This window comes from Platalea leucorodia (genome assembly GCF_965183815.1).
Source record: "Platalea leucorodia genome assembly, chromosome: 4".
In the NCBI taxonomy this organism is placed as follows: domain Eukaryota; kingdom Metazoa; phylum Chordata; class Aves; order Pelecaniformes; family Threskiornithidae; genus Platalea; species Platalea leucorodia.
This window is the reverse complement of record NC_138826.1, coordinates 25,093,237-25,110,549: the sequence shown is the minus strand read 5'-3', so window position 1 is coordinate 25,110,549 and position 17,313 is coordinate 25,093,237. Positions and strand designations below refer to the sequence as shown.

At 42.4% G+C, this 17,313-nt stretch overlaps 1 protein-coding gene across 7 annotated transcripts in view; it reads right to left on the bottom strand.

Moving 5' to 3' along the window:
- Nucleotides 1-12,088, bottom strand: part of KAT6B (lysine acetyltransferase 6B) — a 119,340-nt gene extending 107,252 nt beyond the window's left edge. For 3 of the 7 annotated variants that reach the window (XM_082308049.1, XM_082308053.1, XM_082308054.1), the window contains exons 1-2: nucleotides 11,906-12,088; nucleotides 3,571-4,466 (exon numbers count right to left, since the gene is read on the bottom strand). In XM_082308049.1, the coding sequence (XP_082164175.1) occupies nucleotides 3,571-4,191 (621 nt within the window). In that variant the 5' untranslated portion in view covers nucleotides 4,192-4,466; nucleotides 11,906-12,088. Of the gene's footprint in view, nucleotides 1-3,570; nucleotides 4,467-9,658; nucleotides 9,736-10,010; nucleotides 10,223-11,905 lie in introns of those variants that run through there. The other 4 variants (XM_082308051.1, XM_082308050.1, XM_082308052.1 and 1 more) reach the window with 4 other exon arrangements.
- Nucleotides 12,089-17,313: the final 5,225 nt, after the last annotated feature.

The following is a 17,313-nucleotide window of genomic DNA, read 5'->3' as shown; positions in this document are numbered from 1 at the left end:
AGGACGCCACTGTTTTCAGTTTCTCATCATTGTTAAGGCAGCTCCACCTCTGGCTGGATGCTCGTCCTTTAACACACCAATTTAACACTTTGTTTTTTGTTTGTTGGCATCTTTTGAAGTGCTTTGATTCAAGTTACCTGTCCACATCAAGTAAGCATCTATGTTAATGTAACCACCAGAAGATTTAGGATAACTGGGATGTTCTCTTGAAATTTAATTTATACTACTCATTACACTTTATACGACGTACAACCTAGACACCATGTAGCTGATAACAGCTACTGACCTTCCAATGGAATCAGTCCTTCCTATGACCCTACTGCTTATATCTCTTCATGCAGAAGTGAAAAAGCAACCCTCCACACACACTAGGGAATGGAAAGGGGTGGAGGAAGAGAGGATTTAAAACAGCTGCAGGATTTAAACTTCCTCTTCCTGTAACTTGGAGTTGACACACCTTTGCCCAAATCCAGAAAAGTCGAGATACCACTTGAAGGAAACATACCATTTTTACACAAATGCTTCCTTCCAGGTCTATGGATAACAGGAGGAAACATGGCAATACAAGCTATATTGCTGTAAGTAATGGCAGCTATTTCTACATCTAATGAAACACAAAGACTATATCTAGTTGCATTGGATCACCCAGTTAATATTAAGACAAAAGCAGCTCCACGTCATCACCACCAAGAAGAAAACGTAGCACTTGCAGCTCCCTGTTCCACTTAAGTATTTCACTGAATGCAAAACACTCAACACCCCCATAACATAGTCAAGGCTCGAGGTCTGCAAAACTAACTTGAGTGGCACTGCATTGCAATAGTATCCATCTTCTCAGCACACTAGATACTCTGATGCCTTTGGGGGGCGTGGGGGAGGAGGGGAGAGTGGAGGGTGGAGAAGGAAAAAACAAAAAACCCACACCAAAACAAAAACCACAAAAAACCCCACCACAAACAGGGCAGTACTATATCTCTCCTGATCACCTTTTACTTACCCAGGAAGAAAGGTTCAGAGTCTGCATTTGGTACTATGCGTGTGGAAGTTCAGATTGCCAAAGCGAGCTCTATTGCGCTTCTAATGCGCTATATCTTTTAACTGTCTCATCCTGATAAGATGTTAATTTTGCATTAAAAAAGTCAAAATTACTCAAACTTCTGCAGTCATCTAAACAGATTTGTGCGCATCCTCCTGTTCTTTCTTCTCCTCAGGGAATGTCAACAGAAGAGATACTTGAACTTCACCTCTAGTATTTAAAAACAAAAACAAACAAAAAAAACCACCAAACTAACTAACAAAAAGAGCCACCCAAACAAAAAAGCAGCTCTTACTTGTGCTAGCTACATAAGCAGCCAAAGAAACTTTAAAATACACCAATCTCTTCAAAGACTAACCATTCCTGAGAGATGCCAGTTGGCTACATTTTATTGTATAAAATTGAATAAATAATCTTGACATGCCCCATACGGCCACTTAAATACTTCCAAGAAAAATAGCCAAATGGTTTTCCTGCAGTGTTGTTCTTATTCATGAATCATCATCAATTTCACATGAACATGCAGTCACATCCCAATAATAGAGACACCTATTTACAGTTACTTTCAGAACTGTCCTCTAAGTTTATTTAAAGCCTTACAGCTTGAAGACCAACAAAAATCTTGTATTTAAACCAAGTCTATATATTTGCCCAGTAACCTGGGCCACAACTAGTACAACTAAGTAGTGCACTACACTGATATGCAACTACTGATTTGCCAACCTCACATCAGAACTATATTTGTCAGGAAAAAGTGTATGCCGAACAGTTTTTAAACACGCAAGTCACACTGCTGATTTTAAGGCACCCAAATGAAAGCTTATTTCTTGCCAAAGCACTTGCTAGAGAACAGATTTGTTTGGCTAACTTCTAAAAGACAGATTTATCCTTATACCGGTATTTTAGTATGGCAGTAACGGCTTTTTCAGCACCATGACCCAACTAACATTCCTTGCAATGGATGCCAGTCCCAGTAGGTAGCCTAACAAGAGAGACGTTTGTTTCCACAGGATTCACGTGAAACATCACAGTATTAAACTATTTTGGTTGCTCCATACTCCAGCCTTCAAATTTCTCATGCTACTGGAGTATCAGAATTACAAAAGAATCTCTGAAAGTACTTAAACAACAGACAGCTTTATCGCTACAAGTAATTAAATCTTTATAGTGTATGGCTACAGCAGTAATCACACAGTAAGCAACACTTCTGAATTTCCATTCTGATTATTGAGCGTGAAGCTCCATGCATCCTTCAAACACCCGAGAAGTCCAATTTAACAGAAATAGATAGATATCCACATGTAAAGGCAATCATATTTAACATATATTTAGAGAAGCTCAGAAAAATCAGCCTACAGCTACCAACATTTGTAGTGTCACCTCTGACAGTTCCACAAACAACTGTTCTTGTAGACTTCACTAAATATTTAACATAAGCACTTTCTACTCTGCACCCTCCAGCGCCTTACAATCAGCCAAAGGAAAAAGGCGAGTGAAAATCATCATGTCTCAGAAGGAGACACTAATGACACCTCCACAATGGCAAAGTTGTCTGGGTTATTCCATGCCAAAAAGAACAGCCACCAAACTTAACCACTGAGAAGTCAAGGAAAAGGAAAAAAAAAAAGAAAGAAAAGAAAAAAAAAAAAAAAAGAATATTTGTAAGTTGGTGGTTTGTTTTCTAAGTAACCCAATTCAAGTAGAACAGGTAGCTTTTTCTCCCCAAGTACACTGAAAATTCAAAACACACTTCACCATACTAAATGGGGAATGATCAAAGAATGCTTACAGACATGTCTTTGACACTATCCCTTCATAAACAAAGCACTAATTGACACCCCTTCTCCCTCAAGGCTTAAGCCCTGTGAATAATTAACCTGAAAACGAGGCCCAAGTAATAGCAAAAATAAACCCATGTAGGACATCCAACAAAACTGAAATAGGAGGAGGATTCTGCAGTTTAGCTCAATTTGTCACTCTGACAGCTTCACTTATATTCCTAGAATATTTACATTAACTCCAGTTCCTACTAACTGTAGTTTTAAAGCTAAGTATCTACATACAAATATCTCTAAAAATAATAATTCTAACAGTCTTAAATATCAAGAGTTCTACTGGTAGTATTTCAGGTGGTGTTCAAACTACAAGAAAATCAGTACATCCAGGAGTTAAATGAAGGGAGAAGGCCGCAATCAAATCACATTGCAGATTTCAGCAACACCAGTCTGGCAGGCAAGACAATCTCACACCTAGAAGAGACCATATAGCTGTACTCTTCCCTGCTGCTCTGTTTATCTACTGAAAATCCAAAGAGCAAACTATCCAACGCAGAATGGCAGGACATAGGGAGCTAAGTAAATTCCCTTAACCAGAACTGATTCTGCATGAATCTTTGACATGCATCTTCACTTATATACATTTAAACAGGTAAATAAAGAGCAAGAAGAATCATTATTTTTGCATTAGGTAAATAAACAAAGAACAAGAGGAATAATTTTTGCATTACTACATTTGCTCTCATTTTTCAGACTTACCTGGTCTTTTTCATGGGGTAAAAGGCTGACAGGTGGAAGAGAAGCTGGGAAAGTGCTGGAGTATTTTGGAGCTCCTTTGCTTTCCAAACTGCCATAATTCACTCTATACTGAGGTCCATCCTTCAGTAATCTCCCATTGTTCACTGCACGTTTGGCCCCCAGACGCAACCTCTGCTGAAAGGCAGGATTGTTGAAAATATTTGCTAGGTCATTTTGACTTCTCAAATACTTCTCTATGTTTTTCAGGGAGGAGCCATTTGGTTCTTGAAGCCCTTCAATTGCTCTTCTCAAGAGTTTATTCCAATCCACATTACGAAGCTCATTACAAGCTCCTCTAGATCCCTTAACAGATTTAGGAATAGTGCCAGGTTTAACAGATGAAAATCGTCCAGGATTATCTGGGTCCTTGTAGGATGCAAGGCCTTTGTTGGTAACTTTAAGGATAGAACCATCTTGAACACTGAGTTCCAACTGTTCTGAAACAGTCTTCTTATCTAATCCATGGGAAGCACAAACAGCATGGCATATTCTCTCTTCAGAAGGCCTTTGCTTTTGCTTTTTAACTTTTTGTATAGCTTCAAGAATCCACTCCGTATAAAGAGGGTTGGCAAGTTTTACCATGGTTGACCAGTAATTGTTTCCAGCCAAGGGTTACCCATAGAGGTTCCTCCTCATCCCTTTAGCAGATATTTCAGAGGTTGTTCACACCTCAAACACAAATCAAGGGATTCCACACACTGATTGAATGCATCTCAAAAATATCCATCCTGAGGAGTCATAAAAGGCAGGGAAGTATCTGTTGACTGAAACTTCCAATTACTTTACCGTCATGGAAAGGTAGAAAGGATTCATTCGTGATGATACTGGTACATCCTTACAAGAAAGTTTGTTGCAACCTTTAAAAAGAAAAGAGAAGAGGCAGGGAGAGAATACAGTTAATGCTGAAGTAAAGAGAAACAGAACGCATTCAGACATGCATTCATACTGCAGATGTTGCAGTATGCAAAAATCTTTTTGAAATTACATGAAATGTTCGCCATTTCCCACCCCACACCAAACACGTCATCATAAAATCCTTCCACTTCTAACATTCAGTGATTTAGTTTTCCTAAATTCCATCAGCCCAACACTTAACCTGCTACTGACTTGTTGGACAATTTCCATTCAGCCACAGATCTGAAAACATTCTCTAAAACAAACTGCCTACAAATCATTTCTAGACCCACTGGTGTAAGAAAATTACTATCTGCATGGATTATACATGCACTTAAAAAAAAAAAAAAAAGCCACAAAAAACAATCCTCAGCTGATGAAAGTCAAATTATTAACCACTGCCATTTCTTACGGTATGCTGTCTGTAAGTGCCATGCCATATGTCGATTATACAACCCAGAAAAATCAAAAGCAAAATATCAGAACTGAGTTACTAGTATTACATCCTTCATTAATACCTAGGTATACTACAATACAGAAAGGAATCGCAAAGGCACTTCTTATTCTAAGGTGTGCAGTAAAGAGGCCCGCATTTTTGACACAAACTCTTAGGAACAGAAATGGAAATGAAGTAACAAGAGGCATTTTCACATAAATACACTGTTAGCATGAAGACATATAAAGAGGTCACACTGACAAAATATGTTTCAATGACTCACTAACAAAATTTTCTTTCCTTATTATGGAATATATCACTCCGATAGATAATTCAGTGGCTACGAAAACTTATATAAGAAACGTGAAAGAACATCTTGATCAGGACTTTATTCATTCTGCAGGGCAATACATGAAAAAAAAAAAAAAAAAACCCAAACAAGAAAAAAGCCATACAAATGAAAACTAAAACAGTAGTCACCTAATGAACAAATAAATTTATTTGAGGTATTAGTTTTCTCTGCCATGACATGTGAGGGAAACCTTTTGAAGACATTAACAGAATTGTATAATTACTCCAAATCAAAGGAAAATAAATAAAAACCAGAAGAGGAAAATCTTCATTCTCAATAAATGGGTTGTCTTGTAAAGCAGAAGATTCACCAGTTTCACAGCAAAATCTAAAACTGAGTTAATCTGAAACTACGTTTATAAAGCTATGGCAAGCAGCCTGTAACTAACAGTAATATCTATGATTACACAAGTCTTGGACCTCATTTTTATTCATTTATTCAAGTCAACTTGCATTTCAACCGTGTTTAAAACTTGAGTAAATTATAAATAGGAAAAAAAAAAAAAAGACTTGATGCAGTAACCTAAATTATTTTCAACTTGTTAAAAAGATTCCTCTGCAACTGTGAAGAGAATGAGTACAAAAACCACTTTTGGGCCCATACCTTCTCCTCCCTCTACCCCTCAAAAATCTCTTTAAATATAAACTCCAGATCAGGTTTCACACATTATTACACCTACACAACAGGATTAGTAACAAAAGAGCAGCTGGTTATTTGTGAATATAAAATTATTCTATACCCAAATAATAGAAATATTAATCAATTCATTTTATGAATTTGTCATTCTTTAGGTTTGATTGAAGCTTAAGCATTTTCAGATTTATAAATATGAAAATTCAACTGACTGCCAGAATGAAAAGACACATTCCTGATACAAATGCAGGGCCTGAACGTTTAATTGGCTCTCATACTGAACCCTATTGATCTAATAGATTGGATTCTGTTTCTTGCTTCCAGTCTGTACTTATGCAAGTTATATTTGATAACAGTTCTATGTATTTCAAGTATTTGTAATAAAACAATAACTTGTCCTGTAAGCAGACATTTTAATTTAATCCAGCTAGCAAAAGCCATTCTTTCCCTAACAGCACTGTTTATATTCACTGTTTTCAGAGAATTCCAAAATAACACTGTAGCTGCAAAACACAGAGAACTGTAAGGAAGAAAGAAGTTTCCATGGTATTATGAATCCTACAAATTCTCTCACAACTCTGACACTGAAAATACAATAATACAACAAAGTAGAATTCTATATATAGTGGAGGCTCACTCACATTGAGACTATTTTATACGCTCTGCCTATAGATTTGGAAGTTCTCTGTAACTACGTATAAAGCCCCAAATTCCTAGAAAGCTCCTTTTAAGCTTACAAGTTATTTAGTTAGGCTGTTCTACTGAGTCTTCATGAAGATAGTCAGTACTTAATTAAATGCTGAACACTGCATTTGCTGAGTCAGACGTACTTGCCTCATTTTTAAACCTACTGCAGTACCGTTGCATTAAATTTCATACAAGCAACCACATCACTTCCATTACATTCCAGAACACACAGTGCAGGGTCTGTTCCAAGCACCTGGACACCGATGAACACTTCAGTATAAATGCTATAACTTGTGGGTTACAGGAATTTTTATTGGCCAGTGACTGTGGCAAAAGGCGAGCATAAACCTATATCTTCATGTAAAGTCTGCTGCTCGGTACAGGAATTTCACAGCAATATACATTCAGAACTATATTTTTACTTACTTACTTACTTAAAACTCCCTATGTGTAATACAACCTCCTGCATACTAGCGCCTACTAAATCAACACTAGTTGAGTGTACCAACAGGAGCATAGAGTTTCCAACACACAGGGAAGGATATTTCAAGAGGAAAATCAAGACGTCTTAAATTCACACCTTCCAACAGAATCTAAGTTCATTCTGCTTTAGGAAACCATGCAAAGCTCATCCGACCCAATTTTGGAATTGTTTTACCACAACCTAGAGTTTCTGTTATTCTGCCACTTCGATTGCATACATACATGAAGTGCAGCACACCGACCTCCACAACTGATGTGAAGAGGTCTACCATACCTAAGATTCAGAATAACCTCTTAATAATGAACATCTTTGCCAGCAATAGAATTCAGCTCACTGATCCTGGAGCTGTAAGTTAAAGAGGTCTTTCATAAATCAAGTTAAGATAGATTGACCCAAGATTGGCAATACAGAGCATCTATACATACACATGCTGAGTGACTGGATAAAGACAAAACAAACTGCTTTAGAAACAAACTTTCCAGATTCAACATAAGTTCAAAATGACATTCAGGTTTCTATGTTTAGAATTTAATTTCACCAAAACCACAAAAAGGTGGTCATACGTAATTTAATATAAAAAGTGCGGTGCTTACCCGAACAGATTTTGAGGAAATACCAATTTTTAAGAGTGATTATAAATTAGTAGGAGGCACTCATGTCTGTTTATTAATTTTCCTCCCCTTGTAACTAAATAACTTTTAATCAAACCCTCAACAGTACCCATCCAATCACAGATTAGATTTCCCAGACTCGTAAGTGCACAGGTCCACTTCCAAGTTTTACGGCAACAGTCATTAAGCTCTTTCTATGTCACATGTCATATTTCAGCTCCTACACTCCATGGTCTCTTATTTTGAAAATAAGAACATTTGAGAAAGTGTGATTGCACTATAGTACTGACCAAGTCTGTTAACAAGTGTGCTACTGAAGGGCTGCAGAACATCAGCATTTGGAGGGTTAAGTATAATACATTACCTTTTATACATGGAAAGCCATATCTAGTCAAGGCTTGTCCCTTTACTTAAGTCATAAATTAACAGATAAATACAAAGAAGTTGCAAAATTGCAGCTTGGGATTTAGAATGAATGCAAATATGTCCTTTATAAAGCACACACCTATTGTACAGCTGATTCTAATTAAAGAATGCACTGACTGAACATGTCAATCTCGGATGTCATCGGTAATCCTATAATCCTGTAATAAGGTCCTTTTTAGACTGAACTAGTATCTGGAATTATTTCCAAGTGATCCAGATTGTGAAAACAAACTGTGTAGTCAAAAAGACAAAAAAAAAAAAAAAAAGCTATGCTCCCTCCCCCAAGAAACAAAACTAAACATTATTACACACGTATCCAAAAGCATTTCACAAAATACAATCTAAAGACTTTTTTTTGGAGAAATTAATGAAAAATTTGCTTTGGCTGTCTTAAATGTAAATGCAATTAAAGTTCTAAAAACTGAGGTTAACACAACTACCAAAAAATAAAGGGGGGGGGGGGGGGCCAGAAGAGATATGACAGCACTTGTGCAACCTGTCGGTGACCTGTGAAGCATAATTTCATTCTGCTCCCTCCTACCTGCTCTGCACACACTCAGGAGAAGCAGCAGAGCAACAGCAGGCCAGCTCTCTGCTGCAGCATCAGGGTCAGGTAAGGATTGCAGCAGAGGAGGAGGAAGAAAAGACTGCCATTGCATTCTGTAAGGTTTTTGCCATTTTTCTTTCCTTCAAGCCATTACTTAAAATTCTGCAGCTACTCAACTCTGTATTCCACCCCCATCTCAATTAATGATGCAAAAGAGGCAAGATACTTGTTTCCCCATTGCAAAATCCACGCACCTACAAAGAGACAGAGAGAAAGCAGATCCTGGCAAGGACTCCCAGCACACATGACACTCTTAAAATTACTCATCGTGAAGCCGGCTATTGTATTATTCTTTATACAACATACAGCTTTCTATTGTAACAAGGAAGGGCAATGACATTTGCACATGCTTTAAACAGACAGATGAAAAGACATCATAATAACTTCAAAACTACACCAAAAGACTTGGGAGTGTGGGGAGTAAGAGTGGTACATGTGAATCAAACTGATGAAGTGCTTGCACTCTGCGATATGCCACAAGCTAGTTGAAGATACGCCACAAGCTAGTTGAAGATCATATGCTAAAAAGCAGTTCACAACATGACAGCAGCAAGCACCACAAGAGGAAACAGCATCAGCACAACATGACACCAGCAAAATCACCCAAATTCACCCCTCCCACCCTCTTCCATGGAAGTTCTGAGCACTTTAAAATATGGTACTAGAGAACACCAGGGAGCATGGGAAGGTAATATTCACTGCCAGCAGTTAACCTGGGAAGAGGGTTTCACTGAAAACATTTCTTCTTGGGATAGTAATTTTCAACAGAAGGGGTATCCGTTTGTTTTTTGCAGAGCAGGTTATTTTCAATGCTCAGTGACAGGAGGCTAAAGGTGAGGTCTGGGCAAAGAAAATACGGTGTGAACATCACTTCCGAAACGTGGTTTTAGAGGCTTGAATATTCCCCTCCCCAACTTACTTAAGATTTCTGCAGTATACCCAAGCCATGGAGACTTGCAAAGCCCAGTGCCTAGCGCCAAGGCATTGTTGTATTTGACAGGGGCCGAGCCGGGGCTGGCTTTCGAACCCTCCAAGCCCTCCTGCGGGATTTTTCATTTCAAAGGCAGAAACCCCAAGCCCGCAGGCTCTGCTCCCCAGGACACGGCGACCCCGCAGGACAGGGCAGCCGGGAGAGGACGGCGACGGCGTGCACCTGCACCCACCCCACGGGGGCGGCGGGCGGGCGGTGCCGGGGGCAGCGGCCGCGCCGGCGCCCCCGCCGCGGCCGCGGGAGGCAGCTGAGCGGGCCCCCCCTCCCCGGTACCACTCACCTCCGCGGGACCGGGGCCGCGGGGGGAGGAGCCTCCTCCAGGCGCCGCAGCGGCTCCCCCTGCTGCCGGCTCTTCCCCTGCTCCCGCTGCCAGACTGCGCCGAGGCGGCTGCCCCCGCTGCTGCGCTGCCCCCCTGCCGGCGGCCGCCGCGACTCCCCCTACCGCCGCGGCTCGGCTCGGCTCGCCTCACCTACGCCGCCATTTTGTTTCGCCCTGTTGTACTTAACGTGAATCCGACATGACACTGATTACAGCCCAATGGAGTCTCATTAAAACCTTACCTACCCCCGTGCCCCGCCCACCGGCGCCCGCCATTGGGCCGTCCTGCGCACGCCGCTCCACGCTCACAGGCCGCGGGCCCGTGTCCGTCAACCGCCCACACCCGCCCGGTTCCGCCCAGCAACCAGCCCGTCTCTCCCATTGGAAGGCAAAGCGTGTCAATCACGAGGCACGCCCCTTCCCTCCACGCGCATCCCCGCCTACCCGTGCGAAAGGGCGGCGCTGGAAGCTGCTATTGGCTGCCACCGCCGCCACACACCCGCACGGCCCGCCCGCCCGCCACAGCCCGGCCCGCCTCATTGCTGGGCCTCGGACGGCAGCGATTGGCCACCCGCCGCAAGCGGAGGCGAGAGTTCTCGCAAGCCCGCCCTCTCGTTGGCTGCCGCTGCCGTCCGTCTGGTCCCCCCGGCCTCGCTACCCTCCCCCACCCCCGCCGCCCCACCCGCTCCTGAAGTTTGCTCGAGAGGGTGATCGCCAGCGAGAGACACCGGCGGCGGCCGCCGGAGCCCGCCCGGCGGGGCGGGCGGGCGCGCAACACACACTAATAAGCAGCCTTCAATACTGAGCGTCACGCGCGCGCCTCGCAGCCTGCCACTCGCCCGGGCGGGCGGGAGGGAACAGCCGGCTCCCGGCACAGCCCTCCCGAGGTGCCTGGCACTGGCAGCCGCTTATCGCGCACACGCACGGCCCGCACCGCGCGGGGAGGGGAGGGAGGGAGGGAGGGAGGGGAGGAGGGGGTGGGAGCGGGGACGGCGACAATGACTCCCGGCTCTACAGCCACATGCAGGTCCCTGCAAGTTTCGCCATGCGAAGCGCAGGGACTCCTGTCACCCCGTCTGCGAAGGAACAATTGCCGCCTCAGACAGACAGGGTGGGAGCATGCAACACAAAAACCTCGGCCATCCCCTGCCGCCCTCCGCCGCTCCGTTCCCCCTCTCCCCACCCCATCCACCCCAGCCCTCGGCTCCTGCTGCTGCTCCCCCTCCCCTGCAAAACGCAGAGCATTGCAATGCATTTACCAAGCACAAGTGTCTGCAAACACGTGCATCAGCCTCCAATGCAAAAGAAAAAAAAAAGTACCCAGCCTAGTGACAAGCCCCCTGCACTGAGAGAGGGGAGGGAAAGGGGGTTATTATGGCAAATTGCAGCCTGTCACCCAATGCAAAACAAAACCCATCGCATGCTCCCTGTTATCCCCCACATAAACTCCTGGGAATCTAACCTCCGATGCAGGTTTCCCCCCTCTGCTTGCAATGACCTCCTTTCTCTGCCTGTGTGTGTTTCTGCAGCAGCGGTTCCTGCGGAATGTGCTGCCCCTGAAACGCGATCGCGGCTCCTCTCTCTCTCTCGCTCGCTCGCTCCTTCTCTGCCTCTCGCTCGCTCTCTCGCTCGCTCTCTCTCCTGGCTGCAACCAGAGCCAGGAACACAACAACAACACAGCCTCCCCCCACCCCCTTCCCCAAACACATACACACTGAAGAGACCCAGCCAGGAGAGCCAGACGAGCCGGGGAGGGGGTGGAGGGAATCCCCAGCCAGCGGATTGATTGCACCAGTTACCTTCTCTAAGCCCCTTCGCAAGAGGGGGAAAAAAGAAGATGAATACAGAGAGAATACCTTGTCTCCCCTCCTCCTCCTCCTCCGCGGGGCTCCTCTTCTCACTCCAAAATACTAAAAGGTGGACGGGCAGACCAGACACCAGCCTTCAGCTCACAGCGGGGGAGGGGAGCCACGCGAACAATTATCATTAATTTAGAAATTAAAACAGAAGCCCACCCCAGACCTCCAGCCTTCCCGATGCCGAGCGGACGCAGATTGCGAGGACTGGTGCTAAGACACAGGACCTGATAACAGCTAATTGAAAGGTTAATCTACATAGGCTGTGACAGAAGAGGTCCCTCCCCACTTTTTTTATCTGCTGTTGGCAAGTGGGAAATTGAGCTCCCCCCACCTTTTTCCCTCAAAAAAAAAAAAAAAAAAAAAAAAAAGGAGAGAAAGGGGGAAAAAAGGCAATAAAGTTTGGGGGGAGGCGCGTCCCCGCGGCGGCGGCAGGCCGCGAGCGCGGCGGCGGTTTGGGGCTGAGGGACGGGGCGCGCGGGTGGCCGTTGCGGGGCGCCTTGGGCGGGAAGGCGGCCTGAGGGGAAGTGGTCACCGCCGCCTCCCGGGGGGCCCTCACGCCGCCCTCGGGGGTCTGGGTTGGGGTTTTCGTCCGACGTGGGGCGGTTTAAAATGTCTCGATGGAAGCACCACCACCGGCAGGGCTTTGGCAAATCCTTCCTCAGGAGCTTGAACAGTTCCTCGGTCCGGAGGAAGAGGGCTGTGTTTGAAGCAACCATAATTAGTCTGAGGGATGAAAGGAGGGTGAAAAAATACAGATGTCCTCCCACTGAGTTTGTTGTAAATGTAACAAGATGTTATGAGGAATATATTTTAAAGGACAAGGTGATAACACATACGGACTTAAAGCTCATTTAAACGTTTTCTCTGTGCTGTCTTGAGCCATGCTGCCAAAGGCCGCTCACCATGTCAAAGTTTTAATACTACTCATGATGGCTTTCTCAGTTATGGCTAGCAAACACCTCTTTTCACTGAAGCATGGCATGACAAAATATCGTAGGGTATATACCATGGGGTACCACACAAGGGAGGAGAAGGTAATCTACCTACCCGAGCATCTACTCAAGCAAGGACCAGCTAGACACCCCCCATCTTCCCAAACTTGAAACATGACCCATCTCTGAGGTCTCCTAGGCATCCTCTTTTCCATGTCTTGTGGGTGATGTGTTGCGTTAGGCGCCTGTCTGCAAAGTTTTCTTAAAAAAAAAAAAAAAAAAAAAGAAGAAAAGATAAAGATTTTTTTTTAAAATCTCCATTTAAAATGGCTGGAAAATGACCTTCTACAATAAATTAAGAAGTTCTTTCCTAGGTCATGTACTGCATGTACACCAGCAAGTGAAAAAAGTTTTCATAATAAAACACTAAGCATTAAGGTTTAGTGCAACTTTTGCTGGAGATACTGTATAAGGAGGCTCTTTGGTGATGTTTAGAGCACTGTAGAATTGAATGACCTACTTACAGAAAGCTACCAGGTGAAAATAATATTCCAGCATGTATCTATCATACCATACCTGTTGACTGAGGCTTTAGTCTTTTAACTGCCAGATGCAGCCTTTTAAACACAGAGCGGGAAATTGAAATGTGTGGTGACCTAATATTTGTTGGAGAATCCTTCAAGGTTCATGTATTATGCAGGACTTGGCTGTGATTGAAAATTGTTTTTAAATTATTGGAAACAATATAAATCATTACAGCATAATTTGTAGCAGAGTGTCACATTTGCAACACTATTCTGAATGTTGTGTCAACATTTCCATTATAAACTTTTTTTTTTCTTTCTGGGAAATTTACAGCGTGGTTAGTGGTAAAACAGAAAAATAACCTCTTGAAACTGAAACTTGGCATGGCCACATTCCAGTTCAGGAAACAAAACACTGGAGAAAACTCGACAATCTGTTTGGCCATTTTGAAATTACGAGTGTGCTGAAGGCATAAGTAATAGCACAGAGAAAAATCATAAACTTCTCTGGTTTAAATACTTTAATTCTTTCTTCTTAATTTAGTTCTTTTCCTAAAAATAAGTTTTATAACACAATATGTCATTGGGTGTTGTGTTCCAATTTTTAACATATTCAAGAACCTTCCGTTTGAAGAGAGACTCCTATGGATCTTGACATTTACAGGTGTAACTAACACTATGTAAATTGTGAAGTTAAGCGCATGAACCTCTTTGTACACGAATCACCCTCCAGAAAACTTAGATCCACTATCACTGTCAATTATACTATTTCCGAAAATAATGACTTCAAAAGAACTGCATCATGTGAATTTAGGGCAGTTCAATTTGAGACAGTGCCTGTTACACAGACAAGCCTTAAGTACCTGAAACGCTTTGGATCTAATTGAGAATGGCTAATACGTTGCGTGCATTTTGGTTTATGATCTAGATAAGAAATGTTTTTGTTTTAGTGTATGAAAAAATTAAAACTACATTAAAAATATCCATGGAAAAGTTATAAGCCCATCAAGGAAGTTAGTGTAAGCCATAACATTACACTGTAGCATGTCTTCTACTCTCAGACTTTGGGGGATTTACTCTCCCATAGCCAGTACAAAACTGATGAACTACGACAGTTAATGCCCCTGAGCAGTAGGTGCCTAGGCACCTACGCATTGAATACACCCATTCCATCTGCTAAAAAGATGTCTCTCATATTTAAAAAAAGTATCTAAAATCAAAACCACTCTCTTTCATCTGCTTTTAGAAAGAAGTACTACGGCCCAGTACACTCCGTTCCATTAATTTCCTTGCTTTAATTCCAGTTTAAATATCCTTCTTTAAAGCATATATTCCCTCCCCAGCCCAGTAGAAAAATATATTTGATTGCACATCTATATTGTAGTGTATGTAGTAAGCATATCCTTTTCTCCAAAAGTCCTTAGGATTATTCAAAAAATGCGTGTATGGTTGCTATTTTTGGATCACAAGTGAGAGAAAGCAAGAAGTTAAGGGCTGAGCATGGTCTGAGTTAAATTCAGTTCTCAAAAATCAAAATCTGAAAACTGCTGTATGTACAGCAGTGGTGTAAGACAAGCTGGAGACTACCGCTTAAATGAAGCCCAGCCATATGCAGACCAAATTCATCAGTATACAAAAAAGAACGCTAAATTAGGGTTTGAACACTCATTTGAAACCAGTGAGAAAATTCTTGTGCATGAAATTACTGCCATATATAATAATAAGAATTTCCCTGTGAGGGCTTTAATCGCTGGTGCAGTTCCATTAGAACTAGTGGGGCTGTTACGTATTGAGAAAGAATTATATAGTTGTCCGTGCTGGTATGATGACAGATCCCGATTTATCTTTGGAGCTGCTAGAGGCTGAAGTCTTGACCCCCATCAAAGTCTGGCAAAACTTCCTGTGACTTCAACAAAGCCAGGGTGTTCCTTCTATTATTACCATACATAACCGCATATATGACTACAGTTGCCTGGAAATTGCCTCCCCTGGCATACGTGGTTGAGAAAAGACATCCTAAAAGTGCCGCGAGTTCCTTCCCAGCCTCTGCAGTCATCCGGAGCGTGTCCCTGCCCATTAGCTGAACGTATACGTTCTTTACCTATACCACCACCTCTGCTGAGCCCACCTGCCATGGGCTCAGCAGCTTCCCCGTGACCCTGGCCTTCAACCTCGTTTTGCTTCTGGATTAAAACAGCCTTTTCTTTTTTCACTCACGAGATTTTTTTTACAGCCTTTTATATTGTAATATAATCTGAAAGATTAATCCATGTAACTAAGTCTACCCCTCTGAATACAAACAGAATGTTTCTTGGTTTGTGTGTGAGGATATGCATTGCTGCACACAACCGAGCATCACTGCCCAATTTAAGCACTATTAATAAATACTAATATAGATTGTATTAATATATACATGCATATATTTATACACACACAGGCACACAGAAAGTGAATAACCTGTGGGCATATTTTCTGATCATTTGCTGTCTCATCTATTACATTTAATAACATTGAATAATAGTATAAAATAGTCTCCTGCTGCCACCTTACTGATTTGGGGGCTTTTTAATTCCTGAAACTAACAGATTATAATGTAAATGCTGTAACAGTCTCAACTCAGGAGTTGTAATTGGCATAATACTGTAATTTGGAAATAAGTGTTTGTGGTAGATCAGCTGTCATCCCACAGGGATGGAGACAGTGACTTTTTATAATAAATCCCACATGTTCCATTCTACTCTGGCAAATATACCACATGGCTATATCAAAGTACTTTACAATCTTTAATTAATTAGTTCCTATAAGAGCTCTGTTAGGTGGATGTATATTATTTTTTCCTGTTCTCCAGCCAGACATATAAAGCATAGAGCAAAGTGGTTAGAAGAGGATGCCAGCTTAAGGAAAAATCTGGCCACCTGAATTCCGAGGGCCCTGCTCTAGCCACAGGAGATCCAGTTACGGAGTAGCTCTGCTAGTCATGGAGAAGAAACTAGTGGCCTGTTAACGCATATTTGAAACCTTAGCAGGAGCATGTCTTTTTGCTGCATTAACTATTATACATGTTAAAGAGGCAACGGGATGAATAGAATTTAGGAGTGCAAAGGAAAAGGCTAAAAGCAAAGCAGAAAAAACCAGGTGGCTCTTATACATGATAGTGTCCTATAAGATGGTGTCTTTCATATACGCAGTATCTCACAATACTGCATACAGAGGTTCTATTTATACACACAAAGGATTAGTAAGTGATTAATAGATGTTTTAATAAATGGTAATCAATTGTTACGAGTCCAATGGGTCAATAGGGTTTTTTATAACAATAGCTCATCATAGTCTGAAACACCCTACCGATGTATTTAAACTCTATAGGCTTTACATAGAAACACCTGCTAATCTTGTGTTAAACCTCACAAATGGAATCTTAATATAAAGTGTGACTCAAAACAAATTTGCTGGAGAAAAAAGGATTAGCACCTAGGCTCCACAGTAAATTGTTAGTTATAGCTATACTGGATTTAAGTTTCTCCTTTTGCCATGTAAAAGGCACTGATATGACAGGAAGCATTTTGCTGCTGTGTGCAAGAGCAGCGTTTTCTAGGCTAATCCCAAGAGGAAGGCCTGGGATATTGCAGGACTCTGTATCAGCCAGCATCACGGAACTTGATGCAGCTTTGTGTTTTTATACACGTTTACGGTAATACTTTGTGAGGGCAGCTGATGAGATGAAGGATGGAATTGCAAATGAATAAAGATCAATTTGCTCAGAGCTAGTGAAAGCTGCCATAATCAGAGGCTGCTCAGGTCCTTCTTGCTACTGTCCTGCTGCGATTAGTTAGTCTAGGTGAAAGGGGAGGATGCTGGTGTTTGCAGGAGCCATTTTAACACCTCAGCTTGTCTTTGTGAGCTTTAAAGTAATTAACTCTCCAATCATTATCGGTTGACTTTGTCCACA